At 42.9% G+C, this 22578-nt stretch overlaps 2 protein-coding genes across 15 annotated transcripts in view; both read right to left on the bottom strand.

Annotated features, from left to right (window-relative positions):
• Positions 1-7228, bottom strand: part of LOC311438286 (uncharacterized protein) — a 38198-nt gene extending 30970 nt beyond the window's left edge. For 5 of the 13 annotated variants that reach the window (XR_014694055.1, XR_014694056.1, XR_014694057.1 and 2 more), the window contains exons 1-5: positions 6525-6690; positions 5662-5790; positions 4842-4998; positions 4410-4505; positions 3378-3536 (exon numbers count right to left, since the gene is read on the bottom strand). Coding sequence is in view for 4 of the 13 variants with exons in the window: in XM_084522485.1 (XP_084378611.1) it covers positions 1749-2705 (957 nt within the window). In the remaining 9 variants the exon portion in view is untranslated. Of the gene's footprint in view, positions 1-6; positions 3537-3879; positions 4506-4841; positions 4999-5661; positions 5791-5993; positions 6113-6524; positions 6876-7031 lie in introns of those variants that run through there. The other 8 variants (XR_014694058.1, XM_084522487.1, XM_084522485.1 and 5 more) reach the window with 7 other exon arrangements.
• Positions 7229-7344: 116 nt separating this feature from the next.
• On the bottom strand, positions 7345-21880 carry LOC311438282 (tryptophan 5-hydroxylase 1). Of its 2 annotated transcripts, none has more exons than XM_084522478.1 (11): positions 21740-21880; positions 18248-18385; positions 17126-17309; positions 15599-15699; positions 14866-14933; positions 13164-13360; positions 12546-12681; positions 11892-12018; positions 10701-10796; positions 9935-10068; positions 7345-9634 (listed from the first exon to the last, which is right to left on the bottom strand). In XM_084522478.1, the coding sequence occupies exons 1-11, from the start codon at positions 21806-21808 to the stop codon at positions 9460-9462; spliced, it is 1425 nt and encodes a 474-aa protein (XP_084378604.1). In that variant the 5' UTR covers positions 21809-21880; the 3' UTR covers positions 7345-9459. The 2 variants fall into 2 exon arrangements, with proteins under 2 accessions (XP_084378604.1, XP_084378605.1); XM_084522479.1 differs by lacking the exon at positions 21740-21880 and adding an exon at positions 21566-21681.
• Between the last annotated feature and the right edge of the window lie 698 nt (positions 21881-22578).

Raw genomic sequence — 22578 nt, 5'->3', positions numbered from 1 at the left:
CTGTATTCTCCAAATAAATGAGACTTTGTTTTGTTTTGAGAAAATGACTGTTTCATCATAAAATATGTTGTAAAACTGTAACTTTCAAGCATGCATCCTTAGCTAGGAATTTCTTGTGGAGGCCACAGCAAAACGAGCAGGGTGAGTTGTAGCAAGTGACTTTGGATGACTGAGCTATTTGGATGAAAAAACATTCATAATAATGAGTTAAAATTAACTCTATCCTAGCTGAAACCAGGACATACATCCACCCCTTATTCTATACCATTTATGTCATGCTCAGGTTACACCCTTTCCTACACATTCCAGTTAATCACCATTTTCATCTATAGTATATACAATTGTGAGATATGTTCATCTGATTCGTGTCAGTATGGAACAATGCTAGGGCCGCATGGTATGATGAATGTGACCTTCTTTCTTACATACCCTTGTATAACCACAAGTCTAAGAAAAACAGAGTGGTTAATGTATATAGTTCTTATATCGTGCAACTGAATGTTTTAGCAATTCGTGTCAATAGAGAGCTTGAAGGGAAATGTGTTTGTAGGCTTTTCTTTGAAGTCTCTGATATCTGAGGGTGTTTCAGAACAACTGCTAACTATTATGACTATTGCATGGGACACGATGCAAGTCTCTGATATCTGGGCAGGAGATTAAGGAGACGGGGAGAGCTGAAGAACAACTAAAAGACAAAGCTTGCAGGGGAGTCTCTGACATACAGCCAAGTTGGACAAAGGAGAAGGACAAGAGGGAGGAAGACTATGAGCCTTCAGCACGAGAGACCCCCAGAGGGACCACCAGAGACTGATACACATGCTCCAGTAGGAGGGTTTGGATTCTGGAAACTAATTATAATAACCCTGTTGTTTTTTTTAGAAGTAGTAATGAATATGTATTAGCCTAGGAGCATAAAAATCAGCTGCTTGATATTACTGGTGTGCGTCTTGGTGGAGCAGAGACTCCCGGCACACCCAGCGCTGTTTGCTTACCTCTATTCCTTTATTAAATTGTAAACTTTGATTATAGTCCTATTTTGAAGACTGAGACATTTATTACACAATGTTCACTGAGTTTGCATAGTCCATGACTGACTTCGGGCTCCATTTATTACAGCAGTCTTTCAGGGCAGAAGAAATGGTGCGTGATGTTGGATCGTCACAAATTGAAGCCTGTTCTCGTTCCATCACATCTCTGTGCTTGTCCAACTCTATCAAAATTCATTCATTATTATCTGCGTGGCTGTCACTGTGATACCATTAATAGGACATTGACATATAGCAATCATGGTAGTGATGACGTACAGTATTATATAATAATTAACATAATACAATTCAACTCATGGGCTATTCTCACACAGTATTAAATCCCCTTTGGGTACACAGCAGACCTCCCCATTCTTTTGCATTACCCACCAAGTGCATCCAGGTCCCTGAGCAAAAGCAATCCCACGAATGGGTTTGCCTTTTCCTGAGGCAGGAGTAGCCCAGACTGTCTCACCCAACATGTTTCTTACGTGCACTACAGGAACTTTATCCCCTTCTACAGTACGTAACAGGTTTGATTGGGCAGGTCCAGCTTGGTTGGCAGATCCCCTAGTATTGAATAACCAGATGGCCTTTGCCAAATGCGTATCCCAATTTTTGAATGTCCCAGCACCCATTGCTTTCAGTGTAGTCTTTAACAGTCCATTGTGTCGCTCAACTTTCCCGCAGACTGGTGCATGATAGGGCATGTGATACACCCACTCAATGCTTTTTTCTCTTAAGCTCAAGCAACAATTCTCTGTTGAGCCAGTCCAGTCTTCTTCCACACCAGCTCATCTTTGGGCACATGGGGACAGACCACTCCTGAGCCATTAAGATTTCCTTCTTGAAGAGTGCCCAGCCTTCCTGGACCCCTCTGCCCTTCAGAACCGCCTCCCAAGGGACTCTGCCAACCAGTGTCCTGAACAGCTCTAAGTCTGCCCTCCGGAAGTCTAAGACAAGGGTTTTACTGGTCCCCCTCCTGACTTTGCCAAGAATAGAGAACTCCACCATTTTGTGGTCACACTGCCCAAGACAGCTCCCGACCACCGCATCTCCCACCAGTCCTTCTCTGTTTGTGAACAGAAGGTCCAGCTGGGCACCTCCCCTGGTAGGCTCACTAACCAGCTGCATCAGGAAACTATTTTCCACACTCTCCAGAAACCTCCTAGACTGCTTCCTTTGAGCTGTATTGCATTTCCAGGATATTTCTGGGAAGTTGAAGTCCCTCACAAGGACAAGAGCTGATGATTTCACAACTTCTGCCAGCTGCCTGTAGAATTCCTCATCCGTCTCCTCATCCTGGTTTCGCAGTCTGTAACAGACCCCCCACACCAGGATGCCTGCCTTATTGGTCTTTCCGCTGATCCTAACCCATAGGAATGATAAGGTTGAGTCTCCAGACTCAGTCTCAAGTTCCACAACATCAAAACACTCTCTAATATAGAAAGCCACATCACCACCCCTTCTGTGCTGCCTGTCCCTTCTGAAGAGCCTATAGCCAGTCACTGCAGCACTCCAGTCATGAGAGTGGTCCCACCATGTTTCAGTGATGGCAACCAAGTCGTAGCCTGCCTGCTGCATGATGGCTTCCAGCTCCTCCTGTTTGTTACCCATGCTGCATGCATTGGTGTAGATGCACTTCAGCTGGGCCATTGCCTGCTCCCCCAGCCCTGACATTGTTCTCTCTGGCACACATCTAAGGAGCCTTGTTCCCTCCCCATCCCCATCTGCCTTCCTACCTAGTTTAAAGCCTTCTCAATCAGCCCCGCCAGCTCCTGCTTTAGTGTCTGTTTTCCCCTTTGAGACAGGTGGGACCCATCTGCAGTTAGCGGGACAGGTGCTGAGTAAAGCACCCCGTAGTCAAAAAAAAAAAAAAAAAAAAAAAATTCTTTGTTGGCATCAGCCTCTGAGCCAGCTGTTTATCAGGTGTGCTTTCTGAGTCCTCTCTGTACCCACCACCACCACCACTGTAGGGATGGAGGAAAGCACAACCTGTACACCCTCTCCATCTACTAGTCATCCCAGTCCCCTAAAGTCCTGTTTGATAGCCTTCAGGCTTCTCTCTTCAATATGATCTCTGCCAGCCTGGACTATCAAAAGAGAATAATAGTCAGAGGGGCAAACCAGGTTAGGAAGCTTTCTGGCAATGTCCCTGACCCTGGCCCCAGGGAGGCAGCAGACTTCCCTACAGGCATTCAGGTCAACAAATAGGGCCCTCTGTTCCCCTGAGAACGGAGTCACCTACAATAATCACCCTTCTTTCTTTCTTAGCAGAGGCAGTCCTGAGGCGTGGAGTCAACTTCCTCACCCTAGGCATCCTCCTGGGTAGACTGTTCACCTCATACTCACCCACCGGTCTCTCAAGCTCCAGGGCCTCAAACCTGTTGTGTATGGGCACCTGGGGAGGCAGGGCCGGTAGGGAGGGGGGTTGCCTGTGACGTCGAGCAGATACCTGTTTCCATTCCTCCTCTATTTCCTTTGAAGCTGATATTGTTTGATAAATACATACTGGAGATTAAACAAGATGTGAGTCAATTTACTTTTTAGTTCCTTTACATGCAGAAGTAAAAATAATCTTAGTCTCAAAGTACATAACTAAAGCATATACTCTCAGATTGATTTTCCTGCAGCTACATACTTTCCCATACCGATATTATTTTGGGAATGACCAAGCTTGCTTTTATCTAAAGGTTTTTAAGACCAGGAAATAATACTATGGTCCTCACTGTGGGAAAGAAATTTGGAGTCATAAATGCACCTGAAAAGTAGCACATACTTAAAAAGCGGAAGTGCACAAGAAGCAAAAGAGCAATGTATCAGAAGAATTGACATCACTAATTTTGTTGAACTCTATCATACAGTTTATTTTTCCAGGGTGGATTACTGCTAATCTATTTTGGTTTACAAGGCATCATTCAAACAGTTAAGCACAAGCCTTGAACGATGTATGCAAAGGTATGAGTAAACTCCAGGAAGCAAAACATATCTAAACTCTTACAAACTTAAGGCAAAACTTCAGCTGAAGTAAAGTCAGATGGTTTCATTAGCTTTAATATCACTTCACATCACCTGAGCATCAGACTCATTCTGCAGATGTCATCCAAATGCATTAATGAATTGTTCTAATCACAAATGAAACCGGCAGCTTTCCATAACAAGTGGACAACTTCTTCATACAACAAAGAAAGTAACCTTAGCTTCTCATTCCTGAGTCAATTACCACCTTTGGTCCTTTACTTTGTAAATTTATTTCATCAGATAGACTCCTTCAAAAGCAGTTGAAGGGCCTGGCTTAAAGCCCACTGAGGTCACCAGGCCTTTACTTGCTGTAAGAAACATAACATTCAGACCAATAAAGCACAATTCCTTTTAGATCTTTACCTCAACCTTTTATGGAGTCAAGCATGGACCTGAAATTTGAGGAACTCCTAATTGTCCAAAAGCATTAGACCCACAGGACAGAACTTAGGCCAATTCCTGCCAAATAAAGTGTTAGAGTCTGATCAGTGTATAAGTCAGCAAAAGCAAAGCACCATAACATTCCAAAAGGCAAAAGTATCACAGTGAAACAACTCAAAAAAGACTTAGCATCTCTTCTTCCAAAGCCCCTGAGGACACAGGCTTCTGGTTTTACATATCACGTTCAGTAAAAGTCTGAAGTTCAAGGTGATACAAGAAACACAGACTTAGTTTGCAATGCAAGTAGCTTAAAACTTGTGAGTGTCATGCACTGCACAAGCAATAGCAATGTGGAATTTCCAGTGTGTTCTCTACATCACTATTTTTCCCTAGCTCCTACAGAGGCAGACTTACCTACTAATATGATTGCAAAATCCCAACCACAGGCAACTTCTTTTACATGAAAGCCAGACAGGGCAGTGCACAGAAGTGAAACGCAGTACATCTTCTGCGTGATTCAGTCCCAGCTGCCCTTCTTTGTTTTGGCCATGCACAAAGAGCTCTCTAGCACCTGGAATAATAAAAATAAAAAAATAAAATCACATCCACTTGACAGACTAAAAAGAGAAGTCTATACGCCATGAGATCCCGTGACAGACAAGGACAGCTGACTGAGTCATTTTAGGCACTGCAATCACACAAAAAGAGAAAGAACTATTTCTGATGCATAAGAAGCATCTTTGAATAAGCAGTTATATAGAGTCAAGGGAGACAATCTATATAGTAAAACAGGAACCTGTTATCAGAACTGTTTCATACCATTCACACCTCTCTGTATCCCTTCTGTCCCATCATTAGCCCACAGCAGAACCCTTCAAAGACCAGACACTATTTTCCACTCCTTACAGTAGCACTTTTCAAGACTGAATAACTTCCTACTTGACTCCTTCCCCCCTCATCCTCAATACAGGAAAACTGACAGTTTTATATGAAAAGCTGTTATATGAAACAGGTAAAAAAAAAAAAATTGTCCTCACAAATCCATTAAATAACCACAGATAAACAAAACAGAGGAAACCCCCCCAAAATATTAACAAGCACTGGAGAAAATCGCTTTGCAACTAAGCTCAGAAACAAAAGCAAAAGATGGGTGGTAGCACCAAATCAACAGGGAAACACTTTTTTTTTTTTTTTTCAGACTGTCATACATTCCTTGCAAGTGCAATGTTTTTACCAGTGATAACTGCAGAATGTCCCCCTCCTCTAGTAACGCTCAACATTTGCAGGAAACATCTTTCGTTGACTGAGGCACCAGCACATCCTCTTTATGACCAAGACCAAGTTGTCCATAGCTGTTTGCACCCTTCAAATACACACACAAATAAATAAATAAAAAGACAAATTAAAAAAGAAAATAACAAAAAGAGATTCACTCAGCCCTGCTCCTATGAGCCAACAAACTCATCAGGAACATATCACGGGTTAACCTGCCAGTATTTGCTCCTGAAAATCCCCCAAAAAGGGATCTTCAATCCTGCAGCTGTCTCATAAGACCCCCAGGATTACCAACAATGATTGTCCTAGATCTGCTGCCACTCAGGTTGCCACTATAACCCCACTGTTGTAAGAAACATGCTAGAATATATCACAATAAGACTAACTGTAGGCTAATAGCTTTCTGCTAAGGCAGAAAGCCTCATTATCAAAGATGATCCCCACCTGTTTAATTTTAGTTCAAATGGTTCCCACTCATCACCAAGATACCATTTGTGCCAACGCTTTCCAGCAGTATGCCCCCAAAATAAGATGAGAAAGACATGCTACCTTATTCTGGAACCTAAGTGAGGAAAGCAGAACAAACTCTTTTAACTTAAAGTGGGCAAAATGCAAATAGACCACGCATTTATAAAAACAAAACAACAGTTGCTAAACCAATCCCACAAAGCCACTGCTGACAACGTGGTAACACGTCGGAGGATGCCTTAGCCACGTCTAGCTCTATTCGATGACCAGAGCCCAACAGCATGATCCCAACCCCTGTTCACAAGGGCGGGCTCTCAGCAACCTCTGGCCCAGCTGGGGATTAACCCACCTTACCTGCGCTCCCCTGCTCTCCCCTGGTGCATCCCCAAAGGGCACCTTCAGCACCTTGTACCTGCAGAAGCGTTAGGCACTTGAGGCAATAGCATCAGGCTGGGCGGTTAACAGGTGGGTGAGATTTCGGGACCTGGGCTCGGGAGGCTGATGCGGTCGCTGTCTGGCAGTCAGTGTGGTCGCTGTCTGGCGTGTGGTATCGCTGGCAGAGCGATACCACACGCCAGTCCCACCGTCCTCCTCAGGAGGCTGTTCGCAAGCTCTGGTTTTAGTTCACAATTTGCGAGGAACCCGAACGCTGTGAGGAGCAGCAAAGAGGCAGGTGCATGGGCAGCCCGGAGCCACCTACGGCGTCTGTGGGGATGAGGCCACCCATCTTTAGCAGTCCCACAGCAGCGGAGCAAAACGCGAAGCAGGCGCGAAGGGGGCACCACCGGCACCTCACAGCCCCGGCCCCGCGCCGTCAGCTCGCGGCTCCCCCCGGTTGCACCGTCCCCGGCCCCCACCTACCCAGGCGAGCAGCACCACGTCCGTCCCGTCCCGTCCCAAAGCCGCCGGGGAGCAAGAGGCGGAGCGGGGACGGGCTCCGGCGGGGCCCCGCCTCAGCCCGAGCCGCCCCGGAGCGTTTCCCCCCTCAGGCGGCCGTTGGGTAACGGCCGTTGAGTAACGGTCGCGCCTCACGCGCGCTGCCTCAGAGGGGAAGCCGCCCGCCGCCCCAGCCACCTCTCACAAAAATACACACCATTCCCAAGGAATGAACGCACGGGGGCAGAAAAGGCGAATGAGAGCGTAAACACACAAAACTTTAGTCAGAAGGGAGTGCTACAGTGCTGAAGTAAAGGTTTATTTGCTCCTACTGATCACCAACAGGGCGTCGCTATTTATTTCATTGACAGTTAAAGCCTCCACAGTAGTTAAAAATACTTCAATTGTCACTGCTCTACACATAGGCAGAAAGGTTGGGTGTGTGAAGCCGAACATACATGTTAACACTGTGAAAACGCGTCCTCTATTACTTTTAGCAATACTTACACTTTTGTTACAAGGGTGCAAATAAAGACACAATTGCTGTTTTTTTTTTTTCCAAAGTAGTTGAAATTAGGTACTAATTTAGGAGATGTAAGGTTTCCTACTCAATGAATATATAATTCAGGCAAAGTCTTGTAGTAACACAGATCTATATTTCAACAACATAATAAAATCCCATCATTTCTTTAAGTGCAGCTGAGTATTAACTGTTATCACAGAAGCAGACAGCGCATCCTCCCTCATTGCTCAAAGACTGGTTCTTCTTCAGGAAGAGGAAGCGTCTAAACTATTTGAAAGTGTGACATAAACTGTAGATGTTGTAGACCACAATTCTACATGTCCAAAATATTATTAAAAAAAATAATAATAGTGTATTAAGTCACAGGAAAATTAAATCAAGTCTAGATAAACAGTGAATGTGTTTGGAAAGATAGGGCCGGTGATTGCTTATGGAGCAGAAGTAGCCTACCAGAAGGCATATGAAACAAAGTCATTATCAATCACAAAGGTTCTCAAAAGTCCTTTCCAATTCCCAAAAGACTTGGACCAACATCTCCAGTGCATTTGCAATTTCAGTCGATTTTCCCAGTGACATCCACAGTTGCAAACTGTGGCTTTTCTATAGATCTACATACGAAGAATCAGTGCCTAGCATGATATAAAATACACCCTACACAACACAGATCTTCCATTCAAATGTATCATTCCCTGTACAGATATATTCATTTCATAGACAGGGTGGTAGAAACAGCAGGCAGTGCAGCTCTGTAAAGCTACGCAAGGATGCTTGAAACGACTGTGGGACACTGATTCCTATCAAATGTTTGGATCTTTCAGTTATCATTTGCTTGATGGTGAATACAGGTGTTCAGGTCTAGCAAAGAAGAAACTAAATCCATATTTGTGCATCTTGCAAGGTCAATGACGTGACTAAGCTGTCAATAGGATGTTTATCCTTATAAAAAGCCATGAACTTTGGCCATAACTAAGAACTTCAAAATGAGAGCCATTTTAGACCTGAGCTTCACTTAGTCCTGTGAAGCCATTTTGAATATCGAATTGTAATTTGGAAATGGTTTTAGGCATTGTGATAAGTCACTACCTGATGGCTTGCTATAATTGCTATAAATATAATAAAATGGCTAAATTATTCAGTGAGGAAAAAGGCAAATGATATTTCCTTAGTGTCTTCCCTCAGGTGCAATACCAGGGACAGAAACAAAAATCCTGACTCTGAGCTGACAGTAAATCTCTTGAAATAAGCAGAATTAGGATTTCATGCAACAGCTCTGTATCTCTGCCTTCTACTAGACAGATGCTAATAAGTACAGTTGCAATTCTTTAGGGGAACAAATGATCTCTTTGAAAAGGAGATTTGACCCCTCCATTTTTTCATGATGAGCTTCCGGCTATTTGTGACCTGATGCCTGGATCGTAATCAGTCAAGTTTTAAGCTTAATAGTACAGGCATAGAAGCACTGATGACTATAACTTCTATGCTATAAAACCTACACTACTGTAAAATTAGCAGCATAGACTACTAGAGTCAGACAGACATTTCCCTGTACCAAATTATTCTATGATTGCCTCATAAGCCACCCTCTGAAGTATCTGCTCCCAGCCCTGATCCACAGACCACAGCTGTGGTCCAGTCTGGTGATTTCTCTAGTCCTCTGCTAGCTTCTGAAAAGGAACTCTAGGAGTTTTTTATCCAGGGAGGATAAAGGTAGAGGAAATACATTCTGTAAGCGGCTTTAAACAGAGAAACAAATAAAGCGATTATCCTTATGGGCCATTCACTCTTCCATTTGTAAAGGAAAGTTCTGCATGCAGCACATTACATGCCTAGAAAGAAATCAGTGGGGAAAAGAAAAGAGTTGCTGAGCACACCACACTGATGATGGGAATGTTAAACTTCCAGTTGTTTGCCCATCTTGCTGAGGGCATCGCTGACAATGTCTAGCTCATGACGTAGCTCGTTCACCACGCTGGCAATGCTCTTGGTGTCTTTCAGGATCTGCACACTCTGAGTATATGGATTGTACTTCACGCCAAATGGGCGCTTGATGGTTTTTGCAAACTCTCTATGCAAGTAAAAAAAAGAGAGGGAGTTTAAACAAAAGACAAATGCATCCTCTGTGTGCAATACATATCAATAACCACTTTTCTAAACCACTTTTATGATAACTATAATTACTACATAGTTCATCATCTCTTCCATCCAGTACATGAGAGACCAAACAAATACTGAATTCAGCTTTCCAGCCCCAGGAAAGGTAAGTATAAAACTGTTTTCATTCATAAGAATGAAAAGATTTGATGCTGCTGCTGAGAGATGCATGAAGTCAAACCTGTTTCTACAAAACAGTGAAGAAAAACTGTACCTCATCTTTTCTTTTGCATCTTCAAAACTTTCAGAAACAAAGTAAACCTCCTGGAAAGTTGTAATGAGACATTCTTGCTTGCAGGTGACCTTTGGATCAAAAGGCTTGACTTTGGCACTGCCAGAGAGCGAGTGCTGGGTAACGTAATGTGTTATCGTGTCAGAGGAACATCACCACCAAGAGAATCCATAAGGAAGAAGACAAGAAGCAAAAAGAGAATAATAATAAAAAAATAAAAAAAGATAACGTGAGACCATATTTAGTGTGTTGCTTCTTAAAACATGTCTGCAGCTGAACAGTGGTTTAAGCTTAACTGAATAACTCTGAAGGGTCATTTTCCACCAATAAGGATCAAAAATGGGGTTCTTCAAACACAAGACTTTGTAAACAAGAGCAATATTTTCAGAATCTGGTTAAACCAGCAGAGTCTTATTCTCAAAATAGGTTACCTGGAGCCTAAGGTTAAGAAATACCAGTCATACGATGCTTTCTGAGAACAACACGAGCGCTGCTCAGCACGCACCCAAAACGACACTGCCCTGTAATTAATGTCACACTGAATTCACCTAAAATTCATCCCTACAGTAGATACTGAGTAGCTGGCTGTGTTTTGTTTTGTTTTTTGAAGTATTTTTAGAATTATACCTCATAAAAATGGCAGAAGAGTGACAATAATAATCATACCTCATAAAAAATGGCAGAACAGTGACAATAATAATCAGGTAGGAGCAAAGGAAAGAGGGAAATAAGCAGTGGATATTCTTACCTGGAGCTCACTAATTGAAGAGAGCAAGCCAGCCCCATAAACTCTTAGCTGTCCCTCTTGCTTGCACAAGCCAAACTCTACAGTGAAGAAGTAGCACTGAAACAGAAAAGGGAGGAAAATAATTCAGTCTTCTGCAAAGATGCTGTGGTGAGCTAGATGGGGCATTTCTATTTGCAGGGGGTGTCAAACAGTTTCAAATGGCATACAGTCATCATTTGGTTATCACTCTCAGATATAGAAAGGGGAAGGAACCTGAATGGAAGGGTGAAGAACCACAGGACTGCACATTTCTAATAAGAAAGTCTGATAATATAGTTCACCCAGATAGGCTGGAAGTTGTTAATCCCAGTAGGATCATGGAAATTTAAATATTTTTTGAGAAATATTGTCATGACATGACAGGTTCAGGTTAAAAGAACCACTGGACAGAGAGGACCTTGGTGAACAACAGCCCATTACAGTTCATTCCTCATTTGCTTATTGTTCTAAAAAAAAATAACATTTAGTTTGCTGGATTTCACGATTCCTGCAGGTATATAGCAAGGAATGTTTTTTTCTTAGATGGTTTAATTCTGCTCCCACTGAAGATAGCAAAAAATTTTTACCACTAGCTACAACTGGGGGGGGGGGAGGGGGGGGGAGCAACCATTTTCAAAAGTTGCATCAATTATTTTTTATGTAAAATGTTCATCTCATAATATTTTGGCCAAAGCATCTAGAAACTGTTATCTGGAAGTAAGATTAATTTACATTATTTGAATTTATTGGCTAAAAAAATCTAATGCTAGTGCTCAACACAGTTAATGACAAGATCTTTCTGTTTCAATTCATTTGACACAGTAAAGGAACAGATTACATTTAAAATCATTGAACCATGTTCCTGGAAATAAAAAAGATATTTATCAGATGAATCAGATTATCAAATTTCAAGCTGGAAGAATCGAGCTACCCCCAGAAATTGCATCCTTATCTGATAGCCAAGTGAAGAAAAATACCACCCACATCTTCCTTATTTATTTTTTCCTAGCATGGAAACTTGCTATATGCTCTAAAAACTGAGAACCTGTGAAACAGGTCTAGCAGCTGGCATGGCTAATGTTGACATGACTCTCCAAATTAATTAGATAGAGTGGAATCAGCTGAGTAAAGCACTAAGCTTTAAAGAGGATCACTGGGCACTGAAACACTCACTGTTGCCAGTTTTTGGACAGCCTCATCTGATGCCCCAAGTGATGCAAGACCAATTTCCTGCGAGAACTGAGCAAAACTGGGTTCAGCCAAAAGAGGGACGTGGCCTAGGAGCTCATGGCAGGTATCACTGGAAAGGAGAAAAAACAAGAAATCTCATCATCTTTCTTTATTGTAGCGTGAAAAAGCAACACCACTAAACAGATACAGCGTCTCATGTGAAACTTTAATAACGAAAAGACAGAGAAGTATCAAATCAAAAGATAGAAGTATCAAATCAAGTTCAGCTGAAAGCAACTAAGCAGGTCATACCAGCCCTACAAGAATACATATCCTCATTCAAAAATCTGAGTTTGTCTAAAATTATGATCCAAGCTGCACATTTATAAGGCAATTGAATGTTAAACTAACTTTGCCCACAATGACACCACTAGGAGTTCTCCAATAACGTGATGTACTTTTGAAAATCCCATACTTCTGAAGGTGGCACTTGAGCATGCCAAAACATCATTACATTCAGCACAAAGACCGAGTCTTTGGCACTTTCAAAAATAAGTTTTCTTGCTGGCATTCTTGAACAGCTTTTCAGTAGCTCGGCTTCATGCAGCAAAATTCAAAAATGCACGTTTCATTGTACCCCGAGATGAAATGACTCACGGCTCTGGTGTGTAGAGAGGGTCCGAGCTGTGTCTGACATACTGAGTGCAGTGAAAGACTCTGAATGCTAATCCCGCCAAGAAGTCCCTGGGTGACAGATACCCAGCAACAGGACGGATGGTGAAACCTGTGCGCTCTAAAAAGGAACAGAATTGTATATTAGTTTAATGTAGAACTTTGTAATATTCTCATCCCTTCTGTAACTGGGGTAGATGCCACTGTGCTACTTAGGCTCAAGAGCATGTGGGAAAATAAGGCCTGACTAGAAACTTAGTCCTAAACTCAAGAATGGTGAGTGTGTAATGAAAACGTCCCTATCCCTGTATTGGATTTTATGCCTACAGCCAACATAATACAATTAGGTATTGCTTTAACCAATCCTGAGTTTCTTTATAGTTAGCATTTGCTCCCAGACATCACTGTTTTTTGTATATCCAGGACATGATGCATTAAAATCCAGTTGGTAGGAAGACCATAATTAAATCAAGTAAATGTTTCGCTTTTTGGTTTCCCAGCCGAAACTAGGTCACCAAGGATCATTTTTGGTGCCCATATAATAGCAGTGTGATTTGCAATGGACTTTAATTCCTTTTTTGTTTAAGAAGATTAATATATTACCTTTCAGGAAGCGGGACACATCTTCCAGCTGGGGAATATTGTCCTCCCTGTACCCACAGTATTTGGTGAGCAAGGGCAAGTTTTTAAGGTACTCTCTGCAGGCATGAGTTGGGTAAAGCTTGTTAAGCTCTCGGTATACAGTCCCCCAGGTCTTGATCTCCTCCTCTGTGAATTCAATCTTGGGAATTGGGTCACCACTAAAAGGAGAAGAGGACAAAAGGACATGCCTTGATAAAAGGCTTATAAGGATGATTCATTTCCTTACTATAATTATTTAACATTCATATGGCTGTGACACTTGGTCAGGTTTAAGAGTTCACTACACTGCAAAATACACAGTGGTATCTGGTCTACACCGTGGAGAGCTTTCAGGCTAATGGGCTTGCTCTCTTTTCCACCTAAATCAACTGATAGGAATCTTTACATTGACCTCACTGGGGTCTGAAAACTTTGGTCTTGTGAACAGTTTCTTAGGTGTTTTAACACCAGAAGCAACATTTAAAATAACGGCAAAACCTTTAGTTTCAGGAGCTGAGAATGCATCCTTTCCCTGTAGTATTTCCCCTATCTGTATACAATTCCTTTCCGTCATCTTTATTTGTTTTAGGAAAAGATAATTCCCTAAATTAGCAACACAAAGAGTGAACGTAGCTAAATATATGTTAGGTAAAAATCATGCTTCTATGCAGAGAAGACAAATGTCTGCCTGAACACGGTAATTGTAGTCCATCTATCCTAATTAGCCCTTAGGATCTTGATTAAAGTAGATTATGTCAAAGCTGTGATCTAAAGCCTGCTGAAAGCAACTTGAGTGTCAATACATTGCTTCTGCTGCCAGCTAGGTAACCAGCATGGCAGGTGCTTTCCGAAGGGAAACTTGACAACACACCAACAGTAACTGCCTGTGTGCCGGTGGCCAGCTGCATTAATGAACAGTGCAGCAGAGCTCTAGACACCCTGTATTTCTGGGTCATTCCCAGTTGAGGAACTTGCCATCTAAATTCACACATGCAACAGCAACAAGAAAATCATGTTCAGAAAAAAATTATAGCGCTGGGCTTGCAGCTTTAAGAGCTCCCTCCCCCAGGCAGCATCTCTAAAGAAAGAAGCTCTTTGAATTTCATTTCGCAGAAGACTTCTTATCTGCGCATCACATGCACTACTTTAAACCAGGAAATAAAACTCAAGTATTAACATTTGCCTAGAGAGTTTATACTTAGTGGTCAATGGGTTCTATACTGACTTCTGTCTTCCCTCCCTCTTCATCACAAAGGAGACCCAAACGCCCTGGTGTAGTATGTATGTGCTGGCACAGGCAGCTGTGCAACGCATTGCCCACCCCCTTTTCTTGCTACACCCACTTCTAGAGAAGCAGGGAGCAAACCTAGAGCCTGAATGAACCACACTGCAGGAAGCCCACGCTGCTGCTGCTGCCCATCCAAGTCCAAGGATCAGTGCTGCCACAGATGCCACAACGGCTGCGCAGCCATGAGCTGATCCTCAGACTGATCAGAGACCCAGGAAGCTGTAAGATGGCCTAGATCCACCTTTTAATCTGCCTTCATTTCACCCCTCCAGCCCTGATTCCTGAGCCAAGTCTATCCCAGTGAGATCAGAGCCCAAGGATGTGAGCTCCTGCTAGTCCACTCTGCTATTATTTCAAAGCATTTGGGAAACTTATTCTGGAACAAATTGAGCTTACTGTTTGTAGTTCATAGCCAGGTCTGCAAAATACTTCCGTCTCTTGCGATAGACATTGTCTTTGAAACCCTGAGGGAAGGTAATGAGGGAAGAAAAAGAAAACTTAAATGAGCTCATATAAAATATATAAAAAAATATAAAAAATATAAAAAGTATGCTGTGTAAGAATGAGGGGACAGGACAGGAACTGTCATCTGAAACTTTTTTTTTTTTTTACTGTAAAATAAGTGAATAGACTAATTCAAAGCAAAGATTAGAGGTTTTATGCATGCACAATATATATTCAATAGACAAAGATTGCTTTTAGTCATATCACTATTTACACAAAATTGATGACTTGTGTGATTATTCTAAATTACAGAATAAATTGGCCATTTGTACAGTGCAAGTACTATTTTGTTTTTCCACTTCTAGTAAGGAAGAAAGAAAGAGGAGGAACGAAGCCTGTCTAGCGACAGCTTTTTTTTTTTTTTTTGTAGTATTTTTATGCAACCACTCAGGGCCCAGACCCAAAGTCCTCACATGAGTAAGCGTCACAGAAAGGCATGGGAGCTAAACCCAGTGACAGCCTTGCCTGCACTACGAAAAGAAGCGAAACCCCCATGAGGTGTTCAGACCCACAGAGGCACTGCTGAGGGGAAGTAAAGGGAGGAGGAAAAGCTGCATTTTTTAAAAGCAAATTCCACAAGGTACTTTCCACTAAGGACTGGGCACAGGGAGAGGAAGATACTTACTGGATGGTCAGCATCCAGATCGGACCCATACATCAGCACTCGGTTTGCACACTTATCCAAATCTGAGATCTTCTTTGGAAACCAGGGAATATTCTCCATGTCTAGGGAACGCATGGAATCCACAAAGTTATTAATAATGGCGAGCGTGCTGAGGGAGGAAATGCTACTTTCAAGTATGGCTATGGTGGTTACAAGCAAAATCTATAAATTAAAAGGGTCATGAATAGGACAAGAGAGTCCACTGCCTATCTGGCACCAGCCTACAGCTCACACTTCCTCCTCCGTCACTGCCACTCTGCCCACAGAGCACAGCAGACTCCAAATCTTCCAAGGGAGGAAATAGTTAACACGGGGTTGCTACTTCTGTTAATGTTGGAGTAGCATCTAGAGGCTCCTGCTCAGCAAGGCCTCCTTGTGTGCAGTGCTACGCCAGTCTTCTAGGGCACAAAGCAGGCAAAGGAGCCAAGAATCCATTTGCTTGTGGTCCTTGGGCAGAGCAGGAGTAGGTTGGAGTCCTCCCATCCTGTTTTACTGACCCTGGGCAAGAGACAGTGCTCTGTGCTTACACGTCCCAGAAAATTCAGGCTTTGCTGAGGGGTTTGCTGGGGAGTAGGAAGAGAAGGAGGCGATTTTAGCCCTGCAGCCTTAGAGAAGCAAAATTAGTTTTTATCACCGGCTTCTTTTTTTTTTTTTTTTTTTTTTTTAAAGCTTAAGAGTTTTTATGAAGCTCTTGCCAGAGCTGTTAACATACCACAACAACCAAAGGACTTCTTTCTCTCCCTATGCTCTTTAGATTTCTTAAAAATAACAGGGGAAGTATTTAGATTGAGATTTCTCCTAATTAGGGCTAGAATAAGCAATTTTTATCCAGAAGACACCATATCTCACGCCCCTCACCTACCAGACTGCACCAAGTGCAGTGACTGAGAAATACATGGGACTGACTTCGTGCTGCCCAGAATTTTGAGCATCTCTTGAACTAGGAGCAAAGGTAAACAGGATGTGAAGCATCCCAAAAGCGAAAGACACCTTTTCTTTCACACCAATATAAGTAAACATTTATGATGAAAAGTGGTTAAAAAAAAAGTTTTTAAGTCAGGAGCTACATGAGGAAATTGCAAAAAACATCTCCCACTCTCTCCAGAACCTGAACTGAACTGGTGCCTGTCAGTACGACAGCTCTGTCACCGTGGTGCACAGGCCATAGCCGAGCTCTGCATTCAGGCTTTGCCTTCGCATTGGTGCAGGGACTCCCACTTGCAGTGGTTGTGATGTGCTGAGGAGGGATGGGAGCACAGAAAAACAAGCAGCCAGTATTTCTAGGGGACAACAGCCAATGCAGCCCCCATTCACATCAACCGCTCTACATTCACAGACAGCACAGAAGCACAAACCCGATAGCTACCCATGGAAAACACTACATGAATGTCCACTACTGTGGACACCTTAAGCAAACTTCAAACACGCTGAGGAGTGCGATAATGTCTTTCTTTGAGCATTTTTACCAGAGCTGCCCTTCATGCTTACCATCTTCCGGCACATTGAAATGTTCTGTTGGGTTCATAGAGACAATGTTGACATGGGATTTGAGCAGCTGGAAGATCTCATTCAGTTGTTCCCTGTTACTGTCACAGTCAACAAAGATCTCAAACTCGGAATTTCGTCTCTTGGATTTTCGTGACTCGATGTGCACCAGATTTACATGCTTCTCCTGTTTTGTAAGGAAGCAATGTTTTCAAACAGATTGACTAAAAAAAAGAAGTCATTATTCCAAAAAAAATATTCTGTTGCCACAGAATATTTACTAGCTATGAGAGTTTATTTTAGTTATTTGGACCTTCTGTTTGTTTATTGGTGGGGTAAGGAAATAGTTTGATTTTGAAAAGCTTCCCATTGAGAAGAAAACAAATGAATCTGTGTTCTTTTTGTTTCTTTTACACTGAGGAAGCAGAAAGAGACACAGTAAGGAGGTTTAAATTCCTTGACCTTTTTCTTTCATCTCTCCCATAAGGAGCTGATTAGCAACTTGGTCTGGGGAAGTCCATAAAGATGCCTGTCAAGTCTCCATATAATTATCTCACAAGCAAGGGATTTAAAAACACTAGTTTTCCAGGCATAAGCCTCATTATTTATTTATTTATTTATTAATCATATGTCTTATATAAGGAGCATACAGTAACTCCTAGCCTAGACAAGCAGTGCCAGATGACAGAGCACAGTGACACTGCTATGTTCCCTCCAGGATACTCGCCAGCAATCAGAGGAGTACCTCTGTCACCCTCAGTCCAGCCTGGCAGGGTAACAATGGCACTGAAGGCATCAGGTCAACACCCAAGTGTCTACCCACCATCAGCATGTGCTTCAGGTCTGCTTCTTAAATGCTTTAGAAACAATGACAATCCATTCATGGAGTAAAAAGAAGAATCTCTCCCAATCTTTAGTAGCTGCAGGAAAGTTTGTGAAGACTTTAAGCCAGCATCTAATTTCTGAGGCATAAATTTACCTTCATGAATAATTCTGGGTGCTAAGTGGGAGTCATGTTAGGAATCAAGCCCTTAATAAATGGGTGTAATTAATTCTAGTGTGTTCCAAAACTACGTTTAAAATTCAAAAATATAGAGCTGCTATAGACATGAAATTATTACACACCTGGAAAAGTTTCAGGGCTTTCACAAGACCTCCAACTTCATTCTTCAGGGAAAAAATGATGGCCGTTCTTCCTCTTTCAGATACATGGTCTTTGTTTTCTTTATTATCTTCGATCATTGTGTAATTTGACTTAGTTAACTAAATGCAAATAAATTTTTTGAATGGTTAGTAGTGCAAAGAGTATGAAGTTTGATAGTTCAGTTTGTCTTGGAGTAATATTGAACTTTGATCAACCACAAAAAGAAAGGTGCCAATTAAGTCACTCTATACCGACAGGCATAGAGTCAGGTTCACACAGAATCTGTGGGCTGAAGATGAAATTCAGAAGGGGTTTTGGTGTGTTTTTTGTTGTGTTTTTTTTTTTTTTTCTTTCAGTTGAAAGATTTTATAAAAGTTTTTAGTAGTTCTCTAGCATGCAAAAATGTTTTCAAAGTATTGTTTATAACAGGTGTTGGTATTTTTAGGGAAAAAAAAGGCAGGCTATAAGGTGTCAGCAGAAATAGTAAGTTGAAAAAAATACTTGTTAGCATATTTGATGAATATTGGTAAAGGGACTAATTCAAAATCCACTGGATATAGGTAGGAAAAGACAGATCATGCTTTTATAAATCAGAGCTGAAAAATCATTGCCTTTCTTTCACTAAACAACCATAAAGCATTACTTTTACAGAGAAAGGAGTCAAAACCTAAAGAGTTGAAATGTTGTGCTGAACAGAATCTGTTGACTACAAACACAGTCCCACTCCAGCCAAATGTAACAGAGCTATTCTGTTAGTCAGTTCCCCTAATTCAAATGCCAAATCCTTACAATGAACACCCAACTCACACTGAAAATTCTCAGACATAGTTCTATATTGTAGGACCATGTAGTTTTGTAGACTACTAGTGATTCTTAGTTATATGTAGCCAGGCCATAAACATAAATAATATGTGAACAATGAAGAATGTGGAAAATGCAAAATAAAACAAACAAACAAGGGTTAGAAGCATAGGCTGTGTTATATGATTTATGTGTGTTATATGAGACACACATAACACATAAGACATGTGTGTTCAAACCTTGCAAAAATAAACAAAAAAAGGTTTCTGAAGGAGCCAGTGAAGGAGGAAGGAAGAAAAACAAAGGCATATTATTGCTACTTGGAAGTATTTCTTGATTTGACACAGTATTTAAGATCTGGTTATCTGGTGCCGACTCACCTGGGAACGGAAAAAGCAACAATAAAAACACAGACAAAATGACGCAGTTCTGTTGATACCCTTCTACGTTATCTCCAACTTTTACTTGTTTAAAATGGTATCTACCTACTATAGATTTGTTTAAACAAAAAACACAGATTTTACATATCTTTTATCGAAAACATTCCCATTTATCTTTCAGATTAAGAAGGTAACCTGCCTAACAAAACAACTAAATTAGTTTCTTTTTAAATTGAGGGATTTACAACAAGGTAAACATTTGAGTCTGCTCTACGGAAGGTCTTAAGGAAGTTACTGGCTGCAAGCTCTTTGGGGTGCAGAAGTGGTGTCCCTTGGAAGAGGTCTCGTGATGCTAATGTATTATCGCTACCTTCACTGGGTTTCTGATGAGGTCCTTACCCCTAACAAGCTGTCACTATACAATGAGCTCAGGCAACAGTGTCCAGCGCACTGCTTCTGGTCCAGCAAAGCCACTAATCTCTCACAGCTTGAGTCCAGGTACCAAATTATCTGCTGAATGTGGTGCTGAGACCCAGCAGCCTGCAGGTTTCACAGCTCGATTTAGCAAGCATCTGTTCAGCATCACAAGAGCCAGGAACAGGCACCATGCTGGGCTACTCTGAGCAGAAAAAACTAATAGCCCCCCAATCACATACAAGTTATTGGTTGTCTTCTCAAGTGCAGAGATTGCTATTTAAGTAAGCCAAACCCCACTCAGATGATACTGCTGTAGAAGCAAAAAAGTCTCCGTTATGAACACATGGTGGTCTTTGAAGGCATAAACCATCAGACTGTTTTTTTATATAAGGTTTATACACAGCACGTTGGCTTGATTCCACATTCAGGATCACTGACTTAAGATCAGCTTAAGAGATTTGGTACAGTTGCAGGCAATATTATAAGGTGCACAGCTTGGAAAAAATACACATATTGAAGACTAATCTTGTAGTTCTGATCTTGTATTTTTGCTTGTTCAACTAACCTTGTATTTAGGACTGAGCAATATTATTGATAAAGTAATATTTTTAAGATCCAACAAAGAAAGCACAAAAGATGCAGTGTATTCTTACATTAAATTCTAAAAATGACCGCTACAATGAATTTGAAAAAGTTGCAGATGAGAAATTCAGACGCCTACAATGCCAAATACATACCATTTGCATCTGTAGTCCTAAGCTAACATTAATTTCCATCTTTCAATACAAAAATAGACTGGCAACAGGTATGTGTTAACACCACCACCTTATTGGTACAGGGCAAGGGAAAATGGTAATGCAAAAATAATTCCTCTCCTCCAACAGCTGCACCTCCTGTTTCATTTTATTCTGCACCCGTAACTCAGCTCTAATTGTATCTGACGCTTTTCCTTTATGGCATCACATTGAAGCTTTTTGGATTTGGTGGGTAGGAATCATTATTGCTAAAACTAGCTTGTCATCAACCTGAGTTAGGTCTTAATGAAAATACTCCAACAGGAGGAGCGCTCTAAAGCTTTTACTCAGCGATCTGAGTGTCTTCTGGTTAAAAGACAGCTTCTGGAGTCCGCAGCAATCACCTTCCCTTTCTCTCCCCTCTCCACACTGAAGTACTCCCTGTGGAATAGATATTTAGCACTTATATGTTGTGCTTCAGTTCTCTATATTAGCAGATAGTCTATGTTCAAAATCATCCAAACATACTTGTTTAAAGGAAATTACATTTTAGAGCTGTAAGCTGAAGCCCAAAACCTCCTAAGTACATATTTGACACAGATTGTTGTTATTTGTACCTGAGAAAAAGTGTCAAGAGGCATTTTCCAGCCTCCTGCCTCCCTTCCTGAGCAGCTGGTTACTTTCTCGCTGTCCTTTTCCCACACGTGCGAACAGGGCAGGACGAAGACACGCTGTGGTAAGTGACCACGACTCGAGGTCACCTCCCCGGACAGGTTTCCACACGCCAGGGGTGCTCCTGGCCCCGCTGTTCCCGGAGAGACTCAAGCCCGTGCCACGTTGAGGGGAACAGCGAGGCAATTTCACGCGTAACCTCGCTCCCTTAAATCCTGTTGCTTTTTGCAAGAAAGACTACCGGCACGTTAAACCGCCCGGTGTCACTGCCTACAGCCAGCAAATCGGCACTTACCTGGTGATTTTATCCCATACTTTCCGTGCTCAGAACTCGCTCAGAGCGCAACCTGCAGTGCCTGGCAGCTGCTCCCGACCCGCACCTTACCGCTCTCCTCAGCCCACCAGTTCCTCAGCTCTGCCTCAGCTCCCGCTAGAGATTTGGGCTTCCCCGGCCCCCCGAGCCCCTCACCTGGCCACCGGCCTCCCGCGGGCACGGCGCCGCCTCCAGCGAGCCCCCGCGGCGGGGCAAGGCCTGCATGGCCCGGCGGGACGGGATGGGACGGGACGGACACGACGGGACGGGATGGGACCGGCCCTGCTTTATGGAGGGGACGAGAGCCGGCCCTAACCCCCCGGGCGGGGGAGGAGAGGAGGAGGAGGAGGAGGAGGCGGGAGGAAGGCGGCGGGCAGCGGCTGAGGAGAGGCTGGAGGCTGCCCGCGGTGCGGGTTCTCCTCCCTCCGCCCTCCTCAGCCCGCCTGAGGACGGCAAAGGTGCGGGCTCAGCTGCTGGGGAGCTCCCCAAAACGCAGCTCTAAGGGAAGGGGGGGGGTTTCGGCAGAGGCTGAAACTCGCCCCCGGTCCCTCAGTCTGTGGGGGTTTGTGTGGGGCACGGGGCTGAGCCAGCACATCCCGGGCTTCTGTTACACTACTTAAAAACCGGGCTTTCAAAGAAAGGTTCAAAGTCAGCAACAACCGTTTTCCCCCTAGTTTACTCTGACTGAACCAACTTCAGTGTTCTTCTCTTCAGTGCCTAAAACCCTGAAATCCTGGGTGAAGCTAGAGCTCTCTGACACCGGTGTAAAGCGCTCGACAAATTACACTGATGAGGCTGACACCAAACTGTATCAGACACCGTGGTACTTGCACAGACACCTTCAGTGCCTGTACCTGAGCTGGAAGAACCCCTGCTGGGAGCCCACATGGCCATCAGGGGCCCACATGGCTATTGGGAGCACAGCGGGACTTCAGCTCCCCCCAGCACAGCACACACCGACCCTCGAGCAACCCTAGTAGAGCTGAGGGTGAGCA

The sequence above is a fragment of the Aythya ferina genome (assembly GCF_964211825.1).
Source record: "Aythya ferina genome assembly, chromosome: 5".
NCBI classification, from domain to species: domain Eukaryota; kingdom Metazoa; phylum Chordata; class Aves; order Anseriformes; family Anatidae; genus Aythya; species Aythya ferina.
This window is presented reverse-complemented; position numbering and strand designations above follow the sequence as displayed.

Excerpts from the sequence above, each read along its gene's own strand:
- LOC311438282 (XM_084522478.1), bottom strand. The coding sequence starts at position 21,808 with ATGCAGGCCTTGCCCCGCCGCGGGGGCTCGCTGGAGGCGGCGCCGTGC. Across the intron at positions 18,386-21,739 it reads CGCGGGAGGCCGGTGGCCAG|TTAACTAAGTCAAATTACAC; the intron begins GTGAGGGGCTCG and ends ATTTGCATTTAG. Across the intron at positions 10,797-11,891 it reads CTGTCCAAAAACTGGCAACA|TGCTACTTCTTCACTGTAGA; the intron begins GTGAGTGTTTCA and ends TTTCTGTTTCAG.